General features: G+C 40.4%; 1 protein-coding gene across 1 annotated transcript in view; it reads left to right on the top strand.

The window, feature by feature from the left end:
- The window catches only part of TPPP (tubulin polymerization promoting protein), a 67319-nt gene that overhangs the window by 37203 nt on the left and 12642 nt on the right, over window positions 1–17474 (top strand). The window contains exon 3 of the mRNA XM_068396422.1: window positions 7380–7533. Coding sequence (XP_068252523.1) covers window positions 7380–7533 — 154 coding nt within the window. The remainder of the gene's footprint in view (window positions 1–7379; window positions 7534–17474) is intronic.

Below are 17474 nucleotides of genomic sequence, written 5' to 3'. Positions count from 1 at the left end.
AAGAACATGGTAAAATTGTATTACAGTATCTTTCCTTGCCCACTTCTCCCTTCAGCTATATTTGTCAAATTTTTACACAAGTCTCTGCTTTGGGTTAGTCACACGCTGCTCGGTTTTATCCAAGAAACTGTGTTCTCTTTTTTGTTTGTAAGTTTTTTGCATTGTATATCTAAATTTTGTAATTTCTTTCTTGATTGATATAGAGCAAGAAACAGATCTCCACAGGATATGTTAAGTACTCCATTGCAAGGTTCTAGCAGCCTGATTAACCTACCTAGGGACCTAGCTTTAGTTTGGGACTTGTCTTTGGCTGTGAATTGTGGGGCTGATGGCCAGTAAAATACTGAGCTGTGTAGCCCAAAGAGAGCAGAGAGTGAAAATTGTAAACCACAAAAGGAAAAAAATAAACTACCAGCCCCATGGCATAATGTGCTGCTTGGTTAAAGAGATCAGCCTTGGACTTTGGGCTGATAACATTACAGCAGACATTCTTGGAAAAAATAATGCATCTGTTAAATGAGTGATGTATTTTGCAGAGACCAGTACAAACCTTTTTTGCTTCAAGGAATTTGTCTGTGGTACCATTTTATTGTCAATGTGTACAGTACAAATACCACTAAGCATTGCTATTAATGTACATTATGTTTATAGACTACATCAAGAAGACTTGGTGTGTTATCACAAGTAGCAAGAAAAGAATAAATGCCAGTTCTACTAAACGAACAGGAGTGAATGCTTTGGGAAATACCACAGTAATAATCATAAAGTTGCTGCTGTAAAGTAGTAAATTAGAAAAATCTATTTGTAGGAAAATCAGGGAGTTTCAACTGCAGTGAGTTTTTAGTATGGCAGATTGCTCTTGGAAAAAAAGTAAAAAATTCTGGACAAGTTGAGCAAGTTCCATCTATTATTTCTTTTAACTTAAAATAAAAAAAGAAAAAAATGAAATGTGTTTTAGAAGAAACAATTCCCATTTCCCTTTTTTTGTTTGTTTGCTAAGATAAAGTAGAAACGGGTAAAGTTCGAAGTCTGGTCTGAATGTCATTAGGAAATATGTGTTTGTTAGGGTTTGGGATAAAAATCTGACTTACGATCTGTTCTCAATTTTATCATGACACCTTTATATGATTAATTTGAATAATTCCTGAATTATCAGAATTAATAATCTAAGTGTTTCTTATTATTTGGTTAGTAGTGACCTACATGGATGTGGAAGCAGTAGTGGCAAATCAGAAATTACGTGATTAAACTTACTGTGCCAGTAAGTCAGAAACTGTGACAAATAAGCCACTCAAGCATTTCGTTGCCAGCACAATCCTTCATTTTGTCTTTTGAATAAGACTGCCTTGGGAAGGGAATAAATATAGAGAGTACCCAAAATGCTGTTTGTTCTGATTTACAAGAGATGACGCTGTTGAGTTCTATTTGACTGCTCGGTTGACTGAGACACCCAAGTCCATGGTGAATTTGAACTAAATAAACCTTACAAACAAAACTCCTTCTACAAGAGTTTATGCGAAAACATTTGTTGGGCTCCCACCTCTAGTTATGCTGTCTTCAGACCCTTGTCAGACTTTCTATACTCCTTAGGCTTTTGTGGGTAGATGACAACTTCCACAGGAAGACAGTCCTTGTTAGTGTATCCTGCTGTAATCCTCTCTGGCATGCTAGCGAGAATAGAAGCCTCTCCAAGTATTTTTACACCTTCTTTCTTGTCTTCAGTCTAAGAAAAATGAAAGGAAAAGTGACCTTTTGGGGTGGGAGTATGGGATGACTTTTGGTAGCTCCAAGATTAAGATAGAAAACTATTAAGTTGGAGACTTTGCTGTGTTAACACTGAACTGTAATAGTGCCATGAAGATAAAGATTTCTAACATTGTTCAAGGGTTTTGTGTATTGAGTATGTGGAGTTATTTGTATAGCTTTTCTTTTCAGCTGAAATTGTACTGTTAATCCAAATAGTATTCAAGTCCAAATAACGTAGAAGTATTAATTTGCAACGGTATGTTTTCACACTGCATTGTTCTAATCTTGTGAACACGGGACACTGTTAGTAGTAATATTTGCAAATGAAAACTCCATCACTTACTATTGCAATCTAATTTGGGCCAATGTTTGATCTTTTACACTTCACTGTGCTGATGTCCAGGTTCAGACCTGATGCTTTTACATATGTGAACTTGGGCTCCCAAGCATAAACTGAGGAATTCAAGCATTGGTTCAGAATCTCCCCATTTATAGTGGTTACATGTGGAGAGACCCGTCAAGGAAGGGGAACTGATGGGAAGCTTCCTAAAATTCTCTGCATATGTTCAGTCTGTTCCCAAAGGTAGGCATAGATAAAAGCAACTGTCATGAGTGTACCACAAATGCACTGTTTTCTCCACCGAAGGATGATGCATTGGAGTAATTCTGTTTGTAAGAAGCAGAGCTTAAAATAGAATGGCATGTAAGAATGTATCCTTCCTAAATATAAAAGTTTCTTTGTGTCATAATAAATTTATATTATTAATGTCCCTCATATATATTTTGTTCTTTTCATTGAGGTGGCCAACCTTATGATGTCTGTTTTCATAAAAGCCTTTTTTTCCCCCCACCTTCCCTCTATTGTTACTGTGTTCCATTTTGTCTCATTTTCTGGTCAGATAGTTTTAATTTGCATTTCCAGTGTCTAACTGAGTCATGTTTCTGTAGCTGTTCACACATTCCTTCTATTCCATTCCTCTTCCTTTTTTTTCTTCTTTTTTCTTTTTTTCCCCCCTTTCCTTTTTTAATGTACAGTATTTTATTTTCTTTCTAGGTCTCTATTAACTCTCTGGAGTGCTAAACCTAAAAGAAGAGTGTTAATAGCTGAGAGATTGCCCTTGGCATACTTAATTGCAGACAAGTTGTTTGAACTTGTAACAGTTGGAAAATGAAAGTTAATATATTTGTTTTGCTATTCCCATGGAAACGAGATACTTATAATGAGCTCTAAAAGCAAGTTACAAATATACATAAAGAAGCTGATTCTTTGTAGCAATTGCGTAATAGAAAGAAACTGGTTTGTTTGGGGGTTTTTAGTTGTTTTTTTTTAGTTTAACTTCATGACCTCTGAAAAGGTGGTGTCAGGAAGGGGCTTCCTGAATGTGAACAGGGCATTAAAAATGATGGAAATAAACTGAGGGTACGACTGCCTTGTGTGTCATGTAGTGTTCATAGTATTATCACATTTCATAGAATCATAGAATGGTTTGGGTAGGAAAGGACCTTTAAAGGTCATCTAGACCAACTTCCCCTGCGATATGCAGGGACATCTTCAACTAGATCAGGTTGCTCAGAGCCCTGTCCAACCCAACCTTGAGTGTTTCCAGGGATGGGGCATCTACAACTTCTCTGGGCAACCTGTTCCGGTGTTTCACCACCCTCATTGTAAAAAATTTCTTCCTTATCTCCAATCTGAGTCTACCCTCTTTTAGTTTAAAACCACTACCCCTTGTCTGTCAGAACAGTCTCTATTAAAAAGTCTGTCCCCATCTTTCTTATAAGGCCCCTTTAAGTATTGAAAGGCCACAATAAGGTCTCCCCAGAGCCTTCTCTTCTCCAGGCTGAACAACCCCACCTCTCTCAGCCTTTCCTCATAGGAGAGAGTTCCAACCCTCTGATCATTTTTGTGGCCCTCCTCTGGACCCGCTCCAACAGGTCCATGTCTTTCCTGTGCTGAGGACTCCAGAACTGGATGCAATATTCCAGGTGGGGTCTCACGAGAGCAGAGCAGAGGGGCAGAATTACTTCCCTAGACTGCTGGCCACACTTGTTTTTAATGCAGCCCAGGATACATTTGGCTTTCTGGGCTGTGAGTACACACTGGCGGCTCATCCAATTTTTCATCCACTAGTACTGCCAAGTCCTTCTCTGCAGGCCATTTTTGTGGACCCGGAGGGGGCTGTCCTGTGGCTTAACAGTGTGTAAATCAAGAGCTATGTAGGTTTGTTGAGAGACTTTTTCTCTGTCATTTCTACCTACTCAGTCTGTTTTCTCCTCTGCATTCAAGCCATGACTGTACAAATAGAAGAGAGAATTGGAGCATGCTGTTCTGCTGAGTAACAATGATGACAGCAGCTTCTCAGAGCTCTTTGAGACCTGCCTCTAGAGACAGGAGGGATTGTAGCATTGCTACTTGGTAATTCAGATGCTACGGTACGCGGCATACCGAAAGTGCCAGAACACGTTCTTAGTTAATCAAGAGTTATGTTCTTAGGGCTTTCCACAAGACTTGGCGTACCTTGCAACTGTAGATTTTTTGAGTTAGTTATGATGCTTTTCAAATGAGTTTGATAATATTGTAATAGATGGGAAGGGGTGAGAGGATGTTTTTGGAGTGTAGAAAAAGATAATGAATTTCAAAATTAAAATTGCTTTATTTAGGAAACTTTCACTTCGGATATAGTTCCAAAAATTCCTTTACTCCCAATCCTATTTTTAGTGTCACTCCGATTAATGTGTTTTGCTGGTAAAGAGTACCTGACATGATGCACATTTCTTTTTCTTTTGGGTCCAGCAGCAATACTACATTGCTCATGTATATATCAAATTTGTGGTTACACCTTAAGTTGGAGAGGAAAAAAAAAACTCATTTCCTTTTCCCATGTTAGTGTGACAGGGTAAAGACCAAATGTGAGAGGTAGGAATGGCTATGTCTTAGACCAGAAGCAGATGTTATTTGTTCCTCTTGGGACCCTTATTTATGTATTTTTCCTTTTAATACAGAAAAAAAAAAAAAAAGTCATGCTCTTCTATTTGATAAGTGCAGAACAAAAATTCTACATGTGTTAATAAAAATAAAAGGAGTCAACATGAACTTCAACAGTTTTTGATGAAAGTGGTCATTCCCTTTCCCATTGTGATGATCCTGACTGATGAGCCAAGTTTAACTGTAGCAATCCTGATTGGAGCCATCCAGGTAACCTATGCACTACAGAAAACTGCATTTGAAAGGTCTGTATGTTAGACTTGGCTGTGAGTCTGTAGTGAACAAGGGCCTTAGTGTGATGTTATGCTGAAGCTTTGCAGTGATTGCCAGTGCTGTCTTTTTCTAAATGAGAGGCAAAACAAAATGAAGTCCCAACCTCTTGAGCTAGTTAAAAGTTCTTGGACAGGTTTCATCAGAAGAGGGATGTTAATCCTATTAATGAGAATCCTGGACAAATTCCAAGTAGTTAGTTGCAGTTTATTCCATGTGTCTTTCTGATTAATGAAATACTGGATTATATTCTTCATTTCCACTGTCATGATGTTCTTCTACTAGCTAATTCCATGAGATACTCCAGCATATGCTTCACCTAAAGCAGACAGGTAGTTGCAAACAGCAAAGTTTAGTCAAAAACCAGATAAAGCATATTTCTGGCTAAAATAGGGAGTGTGAGGGATGTAGGGATTTGCTACATGTTGGGCTGTGTTGGAAATAAAGGATACTAGTAATGAATGGTATGTAAAGGCTTGCGTTAGTGTTGAATTTCGTTGTGAATAACCAATTTCTCCTTGTTTTAAAAGCCGGGGATAAAATTTCATTTTGTGTTTAATTAATTGAAGTAGGAGTCACTTCCTAACTGTTGGTGTCTAAAACTGAGAAATCTCACTTCCCCCTTTCATTAATGGAGGCATCCTCCAACTGAGGGGGATTTGACCTCTGAAGGTGCCCGAGAGAAAATCAAAGATAAATCGATGATAGATAGATGAATTGCTCTTTGCAGTGGCTCTTTGTGATGCTTGAATTAAAATTAGATTTCTATGCATAGTTTTTCCAGCCTGAGTTTTCTGTTGCCAGTGCACACTTTCTCTATCCTTGCATCTATCGTTTATTCCTGTGTAAACAGCTGTCACTGTTGAAAGGACTGGTCTGGGTTGTGTGGTGTATTTTTTTTTTTTTATTTTCTTGAAATGCTCTCTAAATTGGCATAAAAAGAAATGCTTAAGCGGCAAATAAAACTTGTGTAGTAGCATGTTTCCCAGCAACATGGACTCTCAAATATTTCTTTGACTTTGAGGGTTTCATAATGTTGTAAGCAATTAAAAGTATTTTCTGCTATTAAAGATGGTACAGTTTAAGTGTGAGTATCAGAACACCTTTTTGAAAATTTTTCTATTTGATCTGTTAAATTTTAGCTTTAAAATGTATGGCTAGATTTTGGTATGTAAAGTCTTGTTCTAAAGATGAGGGAGTCTGTAATTTAATAATATAGGATAAGGTGTGTTTTCTGTGTGATATAATTCATAGTAAAGAAATTTTTTATTTTTTTTTTTAATGGTGAATAGTCTCACTAATGCTGTGGCCTCATACCTGAATTTTAAAATGAGGAACACTAAAAATAGTTTCATATTAAGGAAAAGAAAGGAACAGTGTTTATTCCACTACATTATCTCCTGCCTGAACTGAATATTTTTAAATGCTAGAAAACAGACTTGCATTAATCCCCTTGTGGTTAAAGACGTCTCTGTAGTGAATGCTGAGTTTCTTTGTAAGAGTTTTCTCAATTGAACACTTTGGCCTGATGGCTGTAAAAGATCTGTAGGAATGACTGTATAAATAGGTGTTTGTAGAAAATTTCCCACTTGTCAGATTTTGCACTGTACACTGCTATAGCAAATTCTTCTCCACTAAAAGCAAATCTAAGCAAGTAATTTAGTAGTGTGGAAATATAGCCTTCCTATTAGTGAGGACAACAGCAAGTCTTCAGCTCTGAATTTCGGGGGGGTTTATGAGTTCGTCAGACTGCTATGTTGTGTTTTCCATGAACCTGTGAATATTTTATGAAGGTGATGAAGGAAAACAGGTCTTGAATTTAAATTCAGTACTACAAAATTTGTCAGTCTTTAATAGAGGAGGGATTTCAAGTTTTTAAATGCTTTTCAATAGTTTGTTTTACACGACAGCATTATTCTTAATTTTCTTGTGAATACATGAATAGTGACCTATGAATAGTATGTCATAACCAGTTATTCAAACAGGAATAAAAAATATTAAATAACAAAACTCACCTAAGATGCTTCAGTTCTTGTCTTTTATGCGTGCAGGCTTTACAAATCTCAACCAAATGAGACTTTCCTTGGTTTGATGAGCTGCAGGCATTCTGACAGCAGGCCAGGTCCCCTCATTTCCCCTTTATTTCTGAACGTTCATTAAGGGAAGTTTCTAAAGTGCTGTCCTACTGATATACATAAAAAAGAAAGTGACGCTCCTGGGATATGTTTTGTTTTACACCATAAATGGGCTGCATGGGTCTTCCTGCTCTGTTGCAGTTTTCTGTTGTCTGCTGTGGTAAACTGAAATCATTCTGCTATTCTTGGAATGCTTGCTGTGCTCTCTTGTAATTTCTTTCAATTTTTGTGTGTTTTGACAGGGGAAAGTCTTCCAGAACTATCACTTTTGAGCAGTTTAAGGAAGCTCTTCAAGAACTCTCCAAAAAGCGATTTAAAGACAAGAGTGATGAGGAAGCAGTTCAAGACATATATAAACTAATTGAAGGAAAAGCTCCGATTATATCTGGAGTAACGGTATGTTTACTGATCTAATGGATGGATTGTTCTAGCTGTTCTTTGTTCTACTGCAGTGTTGTTACATTCACCTGCTTCCCTTTACAATCCACAAATCCAAACAGTGTGCCTCTGTGAGCCTGGAAGCAACAACTGCGATGAGCAGAGTGGGAGGAAGGATTATGTGACAGCTGAGTATTGCACTGCTGTGTATTCTTGTGTGGCACTGTCATTGCTTCTGCTAGGAATTGTAGTACCACCTAGCAGCACGGGCAGGAAAATTCAAGGAGAGCTCTTGTGTGTGGTTAGAACATAGAAACTTTCACGAAGAGGGATGTATCCAAATCAAAAGGAGTAGAAGGGAATTAAATTTAGAACCTCATTAAACAGTTCTAAGATGTTGTGTGAAACAACAAAAAGACTAAAGAAAGCAAAGACATCTTAAAATACATTTAATACACAATGTGAATCCCAGAACCCTGGAAATTTGGGAATAATTATCATGTGGTCTGGTCTTTTTTGTTTGTTTGTTCCAAGTCTGTTAGAACTATAATGTTCTTTTTTTTCTTTCTTTTTTAAATATCGGCATTAAGCTTTATATATGAAAAGGGAGTTACAAAGCCTAGTGTATGTAAGTTTGATTGCCCTTCTAAATGCTCAGGTTAGGCAAGATTTTACCCTGTAGCTTAGGACATACTTGAGTGTTTACCATCAACTCTAATAGTCCTGTCAGTTTAGTTCGTCTGCTTAAAATTTGTGATCCTCCTGAATTTTGGCTGTAGAGCTGTGAATGAAAATCTAATTCTAAATAATCTTTCTAGAAATTGGTTCTGCACGAATGAACAATGGAAATGTCAAGTGAAGAGATCTCTTCTAAGCTGTACAATTTGTCAGATTTTTACAAGATTTTATTTTATTACTCTTGTACTCTCATTTGAAACAAGTGGTAGTTTTGATACAGACTTAAAATAATGAACTTTTCTTTTTGTCCTTCACTCATTTTAATGAGTTTGAATAACTTGTTCATCTATCCAGAGAATTTTCCCTTTGAATTGTGCATATTCTTGTAGGCCTCACTCCTGATTCCATTTTCGTTGTTTCAGCAGTCAGATATTGAAATGATCAATGGCTGCTAATAAGGGAACAGCTTCTTCCGTTGTGGATGACAGGGTGATGAGAGAGCTTTGCAGATGCAGGGTAGTATCAAGTAGGTGCTGCAGAGGTATATGAATGTGCCAACAGCAGGGGAAGAAGAATGGAGGGGGAATATGAGCCAGCAGCATGAGGCTTGCCTGTACTTCTGTTGTATGTGCAGTCCTGGAGAGAGTTGCAGAAGTGAAGAAGTAATGGGAGAGCTTGCTGACAAAGTAAGGAGCAGGAGGCAGAGCTTAAAGGGAGATTGCAGGCTGAGAGTGTGAGGGGAAAAAAAAAAAACAAATTTTATGTTTGTTTTATCATGCTACTTTAGTTCCTGGGTGGTAAAAATGACTCAGACACTTGGATATTAAAGACATTAAAATAAATAAATAAACAGCCACTCTCCCCCCAGCTACCTGGGAATGCAGATATGAAATCTATATACAAGGATTCTAATGCTTTGTTTTCTTTGAGAAGTTTATGTTCTGGAATTTTTTTTAGGTTGGAATGCTTTCTGTGTGGTTAGACAGAGTTATATGAAGCTTTTCTTAGACTGCTCTAGGATAACTCAGTCATGCCATGTAGTGTGTGCCCTGCTGTAGGTCATGTCGATTTGGTTCAGGTTTCAGCCAGAAAACTTTGTAGTGTGACTACTGACACATTAATCAAAACATATTAGGGAGGGAGTTGAAAGCATGATTAAGTGAGGCTTGTGGATAAGTAGCATTTGGAGATTTTTGTGTCTTAACCTCTTACGTTTTGTGCTCTCTGTTTGGGGCGGGGGCAGAGCAATATGTCTGTACTGAATGGCAGCCTGGGGAAACCACTGCTTCAACAGGATGGTTGGAAAATTTACTTTCACATCAGACAATGAGGATTTTAGTGTATGTTGTGATAGAAGATTTTTTTTCTTTTTCTGTTTATTTTTTCTTCTTCTTCAGAATGTTGTAGAATTACAAAAATCCCTGCTTGTGGTTGATGTGGTTGAGAAGGCTCAGCAGCCAGACATTGAAACTGAGTGAAATTCTGGGCTGCTTTCTAACCTGCAACAGAAAGTGTATGGTTGGCTTGGTCACACAGGAAGAAAAAGAACATGCAAGTGATAGGGGTTAATTAAGGCATGGCTTTATTACCTCATTTGGTAGTGATCTGGCAATAGAATATACAGTGCAGTTCATATATCTGTGATAGTTTACAATCAGACATGTAAATGAAGTCTAGGGCCTTTTAGTTGCCCTCACTCCTACACAAAGGCTACAAGAGTCAGACTGAGGTTCTTTCTTTTCCTGTACCAAAAGCTGTGTGCTCTATGTTGAATGCATTTCTACACCTCCTGTGGAACAGATACTTGCTTTAGTCATTGCTGGCTCTTAAAATAAAACCAGTTGAACCTCAGTGTATATTGAGCAGGGTTCCTGACATAGAGACGCAGAATAATTTCAATTGGAAGGGACCTGGGATGATCTCATTCAACCTTCTGCTCACAGGAGGGCTAACTTCAAAGCTAGATCAGGTTGCTCAGGGCCCAGTCCAGTCAAATTTGCTGTGAGGGTGGTGTGGGTGGCAGGGCAGTACAGCAGCAACAGCACTTCAAAAGCTTGGTGATGGGTGCTCAGGGTGATGGTGATGTGGGCAGGATTGTATTCTCACAAAAAGGGACATTTTAGGGAAAGAGCAAGGAAGCCAGAGTGCAGCTCACAGAGCACAGCAAATGAGAGAGCAGTTGTTGCAGCAGGAGTGCAAAGATGCTCAGAAATTCCACTCAAGACTATGTGGGTCTGCTTGAAGACTGTACAGTGGTGGTCTCAATATGCTGCAGGACATACTGTCCAGTACATGGACATCCATTAAGATGTAGTAGTAGTCCACAGGACTACCATTAGCACATCAGAGTCCTTGCCTCCAGAGGGAGGAGCCCTCTATCCAGGTCCTGTGCTGTAGAGTGCTCCTGCCTCTCCCTGGAGGTCAGGGCAGTGGTGGCCTCTTTTGTGGGAGATGTGCTTCTTCAGAGAAGTGTTGGCACATTGTTTTCAACTTTGTGGAAGGCCATGTTAATCAGGCTACTAGATCCCATGATTTGTAGTTGCTTGGAGTCTTGAAATGCTTGGAAGCTGGAGTCTAGGGCTAATATTACAGGGGAGGAAAAGAAAAGGTTACTTGTAAATGCTAAGTGTGCAACACCTGATCTGCCCCTTAAGTCTGGGCACTACATGGTCTTATCTTGATGGAGTTAGATCTGGGCCAGGCACATTTAACTTATTAATTTGAAATTGTTGCTGGAAGCGATGTCAAATACAAGGCACCTTCTTCATGTATTTTGGTTTACCTCTAGCCTGACTACTAGTTGGTGAGCAATTTTAGGTGCTATATATAGATTTAGGAGTGGCAGTGTTAAAACACCCAAGTGGTGTTACTGCAAACCACTCCTTTGAAAGTCATCACCCTGATAATTAAAATGGTGTTACTACTTTCTCGCTTATTGGAGTTGCTTATCGCTTTGTGTGTGTGTGTGTGTGTGTGTGTTTGTGCACGCTAAACTGAAGAAACACGAAACCCAAATTTTTCTTTGAAGCTTGATCACCGTTCCTGACTTTCTGCAGGTTTTTTTAATGCGTGTATTCCCATGACATAAAAAAAAATCCTTTTGTTATGGAGTCCTGGTATAATCCCACAAAAAGGAAAAACGTCCCCTTGAGAATTTTTGTTCCCATTTCATAGTCAGCTTTATGTTCTCATTCTTTACAAAGGTTCTGGATGTTACCGGCAAAGCAGTAATTTTAAAAACCTTGCTGAGCTTGCTAACATTGGGGCTGGTTCTGAAGGCTCCCAGAAGATTTTAGTTACAGAAACAAATCTCTGTGGCAACCTTTTCTAGGAAGAAATGCTATTAGACACTGAAGTTTCATGGTTGAAGGAGCAAATAGAGAAGGCCATTCAGTGTCAGTGAGGAAGGACGATTACAGAGTTAGAGTGAGTGTAGCCAGGAAGATCATGGCTAAAATGTGTACCCTTCTGGTAAGGAGTAATATTAGCACCTTAGTTGCTGCCAGTCACTGTTTTTTCAGCAGTGCAAGAACTCCCAGCACACTGCTGCTTTTCTACACAGCAGTACTGTTACTGCGTTACTGGTTATTTTGAAGAGCAGCATCCTTGTCCTGGTTTGGCCTAAACCAGGCCAATTTTCCTTTCAGTGATTTTTACTTTCAGCTAAGTCTCTTCTAAGTAACTGCACTTTCTGAAAGTAACTGCATGTTTTGCAGACAGTGTCTGCTTCTAGGACTGATAACGCTCGAAGTTTGTAGTTATCACTGAGGCACCGGTAGGGATGTTATGCAGAAAGGCTCTTGCTGTACTTATTCTTAGAGAAACCAAGGTCACTGCTGAATTCCTCACTGCTTACAAGTGAAGAGCCAAAGGGGGGTCGCACCTGCAGGGAGGAGCGGACAGGGCAGGTGACCCAAAATTGACCAACGAAGGTATTCCATCCCATACACATCATTCTCAGTATAAAGTGGGGGGATCACGAGGGTCTCGGCCCCTTCCCCCTTCCCTTGTGCTCCTTCTGCTGCTTTTTTGGCTGCTTCTGCTGCTTTGGGCTGCTTCTGCAGCTTGAGCCTTTGGCCAGTGTCCGAAGAGGACTCTGTCAGTTTTCCTGCTGCCCCTGATCCCGATCTGGGCATCCCTGAATCCAGCTCTCGACCGTCGCTGGGCCCAGCCTGGGCCTTCCCGGAGCCTGCCCTGCAGTGCCGGTGGTGATGTGGCCGACATTGGGGGAGCTCGATCTTGGTTTTGTATATATATTTGTATATATTTGATTATTCCAATATTATTATTGTACTCTTTTTCATTATTATAGTTTATTAAAACTGTTTTAACTTTCCAACCCGGAAGTCTCTCTTCCTTTTCCCTTTCCCTTCGGGTGGGAGGGGGAGGGTTAACAGAGAGCATCTGCCACAGGTTTCATAGCGGGCCCAGCTTTAAACTGTGACAATCCTGAATAGCCAGCACCAGCTTTTGCAGCTCTCCCATAAGAGTGTTAATATTGTTGATTTAATTTAGAACATGAGATGAGAAAAGATGATCCTTTAAATAAAAAAAAAAGGGTGTGTGGAAGTAATGCTTGCAGTCTGCCATTTTGTTAGGTGATGTTTGCCTCCAGTACTTCATTTGATCCACTGGGGCTGCTGAAAAGACGCAACACCTAAGGCAGGAAGGGAGTGTTTCTGTACTATCTGGACATTTGTAATTCAGACAAAAAAAAAAACGAAAACCTTACTGTGGTGTTTTACATCAAGCCATTAAGTTTCTGCTTAAGCTGTGGAACAGCTTTATATCAAACCTGAATCTTTGTCAGTGATGGCAAGCAGTGGAAAATATCTTCAGGCAAGTTGTTTCAGTGGAGACAGGAGTTCATTGTAAAAGCCATTGCACTTCGTGTCTGTTTGGAATGTACGGTATTCCTGCAGCCCAGTAGCTTTTGTGGCTGGGTTTACTTCCCAGTAGTTGATTCTGGAGATCCTTTTTGGGAATGGTGCCGTGTTCTGTGCAAAGCCCCACAGCGCCCAGCTAACGAGAGCTTGCCACGGACTGTGCTGGCTGCAGGAATGGAAGCACTGCAGCTCCAGCTGTGTGGTGCTGCACTGATGTGGTTGTCCAGCCTGTTGCATTGTGCCAGGTGAATGCTTGAGCTTTCTTGGCATTAGCTTGGTGTTTTAAACTGTGTGCTTCGCAACGAGGATGGTAATGAGTGCTGACAGAAAATGAAGAACATCTTTAGCTTGGAGAAGAGGAGACTAAAGGGTGACCTCATTAATGTTTATAAATATGTAAAGGGCAAGTGTCATGAGGATGGAGCTAGGCTCTTCTCAGTGACATCCATTGACAGGACAAGGGGCAATGGGTGCAAGCTGGAACACAGGAGGTTCCACATAAATATGAGGAAAAACTTCTTTACGGTGAGGGTAACTGAACACTGGAACAGGCTGCCCAGGGAGGTTGTGGAGTCTCCTTCTCTGGAGACATTCAAAACCCGCCTGGACGCGTTCCTGTGTGACATGATCTAGGTAATCCTGCTCCGGCAGGGGGATTGGACTAGATCTTTCGAGGTCCCTTCCAATCCCTAACATTCTGTGATTCTGTGATTAGCAGCACTGAATTGTCTTCCTCCTTCTTTGCCTCAACATTTTTTGGAAGGAAGAGTGCTGAAAATGTGGGGAATGTTTTAGTCTTGCACTGTTACCCTATTTTCACGATTGTGGCACAAGCTTCATAGGATGCTTCTAAACCTTTGACACCAAAGTTCAGATAGAGGTCCTGTTGAGTCCATGAAATTCATGGTGACTGAACTGCATTGATGCAGTTTCCCTGCTGCAAACAGGCCAAGCCAGTGCAACAGCATGGCTGTCAGTGGATGTATTTTTCTTTAGCAAATTGCTACATTCTCCTGCAGTAGTGTTGACAGAATGTATGTTCTTGATTTCTGCGCTCTCATTTCCTTTTTACTGTAGTTCCTTTCTGTTTTATAAGGTTTGATATACATTTCTGAAACTTATTCTAATTCTTGAAAGTGATGAAATGGAATGTTCTGCATGCTCTGTAAACTGCTCTTTGATTCATCTATTATTTTGAGGTAGAAGGCAAAATCTGCCCAAGTTTGCAGAGGTGTCTTTCATAAGAAAAGAGGAGGGAGGCATGTGGCACTGTTGTTAGGGGTGTCAGGGTTTAAAAAGACTCCACAGCTTTCATTTCCTGTCTTTAGTATGAGGGCTGTTTCAGACAGTGAGAAATTGGAACATGGGTCATTTGTAATTTGGATGAGATGTTGGATTTTTTGTTTTGTTTTTTACCCTGGGTGTGATCAAACACTGGAACAAGTTGCCCAGAGAGGCTGTGGAGCCTCTGTCTTTGGAGGTGTTCAGGACATGACTGGAGAAGTTTCTGTGCAAGCTCATTTGAGCCTTGCTGTGAGCAGATAAGGACTCATATACAATCCTTCCAACCTAAATTTTTCTGTGATTTTATGATTTTAAGTTTGGATAATCTCCAGGGATAGAGAATCCCCAGTTTCTCTAGGTAAGCTGTTCCTGTGCTTGACCAACCGCAGTGGTGAAGAATTTTTTCCCAGATGTCTAGTTGGAATTTCCCATCTTCCAAATCGTATCCATTATCTTTTCTTTTTTCTTCCCCACCACCCCCCCACCATGTACTTCTGAACTGACTCTATTTCTAACATAACCCCTCTGTTGAGGACATGAATAAGATTTGCCTCTCCTCTTTTTATTCTCTTTTGAGTCTGAATAAACACCCTTCTGTCGTCTTCTCCATGTATGCCACACACTCCAAGCTCCTCGCTCTCTTAGCAGCACTTCTTTGTAAACACTAACACAAAGCGGGGAAAAATACTGAATTGCTAACAAAAAATGCATGATCACTTTAAATTAGCAAATCTACTGGTCTAAATAAAATTTCTTTTTATTTCCCATAGCTGCTTCTGCGACTGTGGCCTGTTCTGATCTTCTCAGTGAGGTTTTGGTGTCAGAGGAGTTTCAGTTGAAAGAGGCAGGAGGCATACATACCTTTCCTGACTCATCTGAGATGTTTCCATGAGCTTGGAGTTCATGTGACTACATCTTTGGTTGGAAACTGACAGTGAAGAAGCAACAGCCATTTTTAAAAGATTTTTTTAAGATTAGGGGGGAGCACAATGGTCCAGCAAAATATCACTAAAAATACAAACTTGATGAATGAACAAGTCTTTTGTCAGTGATCTATTCTTTTGATAGAGGCAAAGACACTGAAATTATAGCTGCTGGCTGTGTTAATGGAAATAACTGAGTGAAGGGAAGAATGGTCAGTCTTGGAGAACAGAAGTCTTGATATTTTTGTGAAGTACCTTTGGTTGATTAATTTGGTGTTCCAAAGTGAGTTTATACATTGATTATATTTGATTCTGTTGTGCTAACTAAAACTTTTCTCTTGAAGAGAAAGTTGGTGTTTTTTTAAAAAATAAGTTCTTGTGCATCTTCTGTGATACACAAACTTTGTGCTTAACTGTATGTGCAAATAAGAGAAGAAAAATGGAGGCTTCTGTGAGCTTACAGAAAGGAAAGGAGGAGGTTGGCTCCAAGTCATTTATTGCCTTTAGAAAAATGTAACTAGAGAGATTATATAACCTACTCTAGATAGTAAACAGTTCAAGCAGAATTGCTATGTGACAAGATAGAATCATTTGTCTGTGCTTCATTGTAAAAAAGAAGGGAGAGTGTTGACTTGCTAAGATGGAAATGGTCCTCATCCAGCCCTTTCTGTTGTTCACTATATTTCTTCCTACATTTTTCCTTACTGATGAGGAATGGTCAGCTTCCCCAACCCACCTTTTTTTTTTATTTGCCTCCCAATGTCCATGTGCAATTCATGTAATGAACATCTGGGTTGCACAGAAGAATGAGCTCCAAGCCACCCTTTTAATTTTTTTTGCCCTTTGCTCAATTGCCAGTTTAGTCTCTGTAGTTGGTTTTGTTGTTCATAAACAGAAACAGCATTTTGATAAAAACAAGTTGGGTGCATGTTCGGTTCATAAAGGCAGTTCGCTGAAGGTGGTGGAACAGCTAATCCTAGAAATCATTTTCAGTCACATGAAGGACAAGAAAGTCGTCAGGAGTAGTCAGCATGGCTTCACCAAGGGGAAGTCATGCTTGACCAACTTGATACACTTCTACAATGAAATTCTACAAGGAAAGTGTAAATATGTGTTAAGTTTAATTAACTTTATATTGAATATTGCCTCTGTCTTGCATTTGGAGTATTTCCATGTTTACAGTACAAACTGCCTTTGTTACTGGTAGCATCCTGTGGCTTTTAGCAATAGTGTTATGTAACTGGTAACTGGAGAAGTTCCAGAGGACTGGAAATTGGCAAATGTAACGCCCATCTACAAGAAGGGTCAGAAGGATGATCCAGGGAACTATAGGCCTGTCAGCCTGACCTCAGTGCCAGGCAAGGTGATGGAACAGATCATCCTGAGTGCCATTACACGGCACATGCAGGACAATCGGGGCATCGGGGCCAGCCAACATGGATTCATGAAAGGCAGGTCCTGCTTGACCAACCTGGTCTCCTTCTATGACAAAGTGACCTGCTTAGTAGATGAGGGCAGGGCTGTGGATGTCGTCTATCTAGACTTCAGTAAGGCATTCGACACTGTCTCCCACAGCATCCTCCTAGACAAAGTGGCTGCCCGGGACTTGGATGGGTGGACTCTTCGATGGGTTAAAAACTGTCTGGATGGCCGAGCCCAGAGAGTGGTGGTGAATGGGGCAAAGTCCAACTGGCGGCCGGTCACTAGCGGTGTTCTTCTGGGGCTGGTGCTGTTCAATATCTTTATAGATGATCTAGACGTAGGGATTGAGTGCACCCTCAGTAAATTTGCAGATGACACCAAGCTGGGTGGGAGTGTCGATCTGCTGGAGGGTAGGAAGGCCCTACAGAGGGATCTGTACAGGTTAGATAGATGGGCCGAGACCAACAGCATGAGGTTCAACAAGAACAAGTGCCGGGTCTTACACTTGGGCCACAACAACCCCATGCAGCGCTACAGGCTGGGGTAAGAGTGGTTAGAGAGCAGCCCGGCGGAAAGAGACCTGGGGGTGCTGATCGACAGCCAGCTAAACATGAGCCAGCAGTGTGCCCAGGTGGCCAAGAAGGCCAATGGCATCCTGGCCTCTATTAGGAATAGTGTAGCCAGCCGGTCTAGGGAAGTGATCGTCCCTCTGTACTCGGCACTGGTGAGGCCGGACCTTGAATCCTGTGTCCAGTTCTGGGCCCCG

The sequence above is a fragment of the Nyctibius grandis genome, chromosome 3 (genome assembly GCF_013368605.1).
Source record: "Nyctibius grandis isolate bNycGra1 chromosome 3, bNycGra1.pri, whole genome shotgun sequence".
In the NCBI taxonomy this organism is placed as follows: domain Eukaryota; kingdom Metazoa; phylum Chordata; class Aves; order Nyctibiiformes; family Nyctibiidae; genus Nyctibius; species Nyctibius grandis.
The sequence above is the reverse complement of the archived record's forward strand: the minus strand, read 5'-3'. Positions and strand labels throughout refer to the sequence as shown.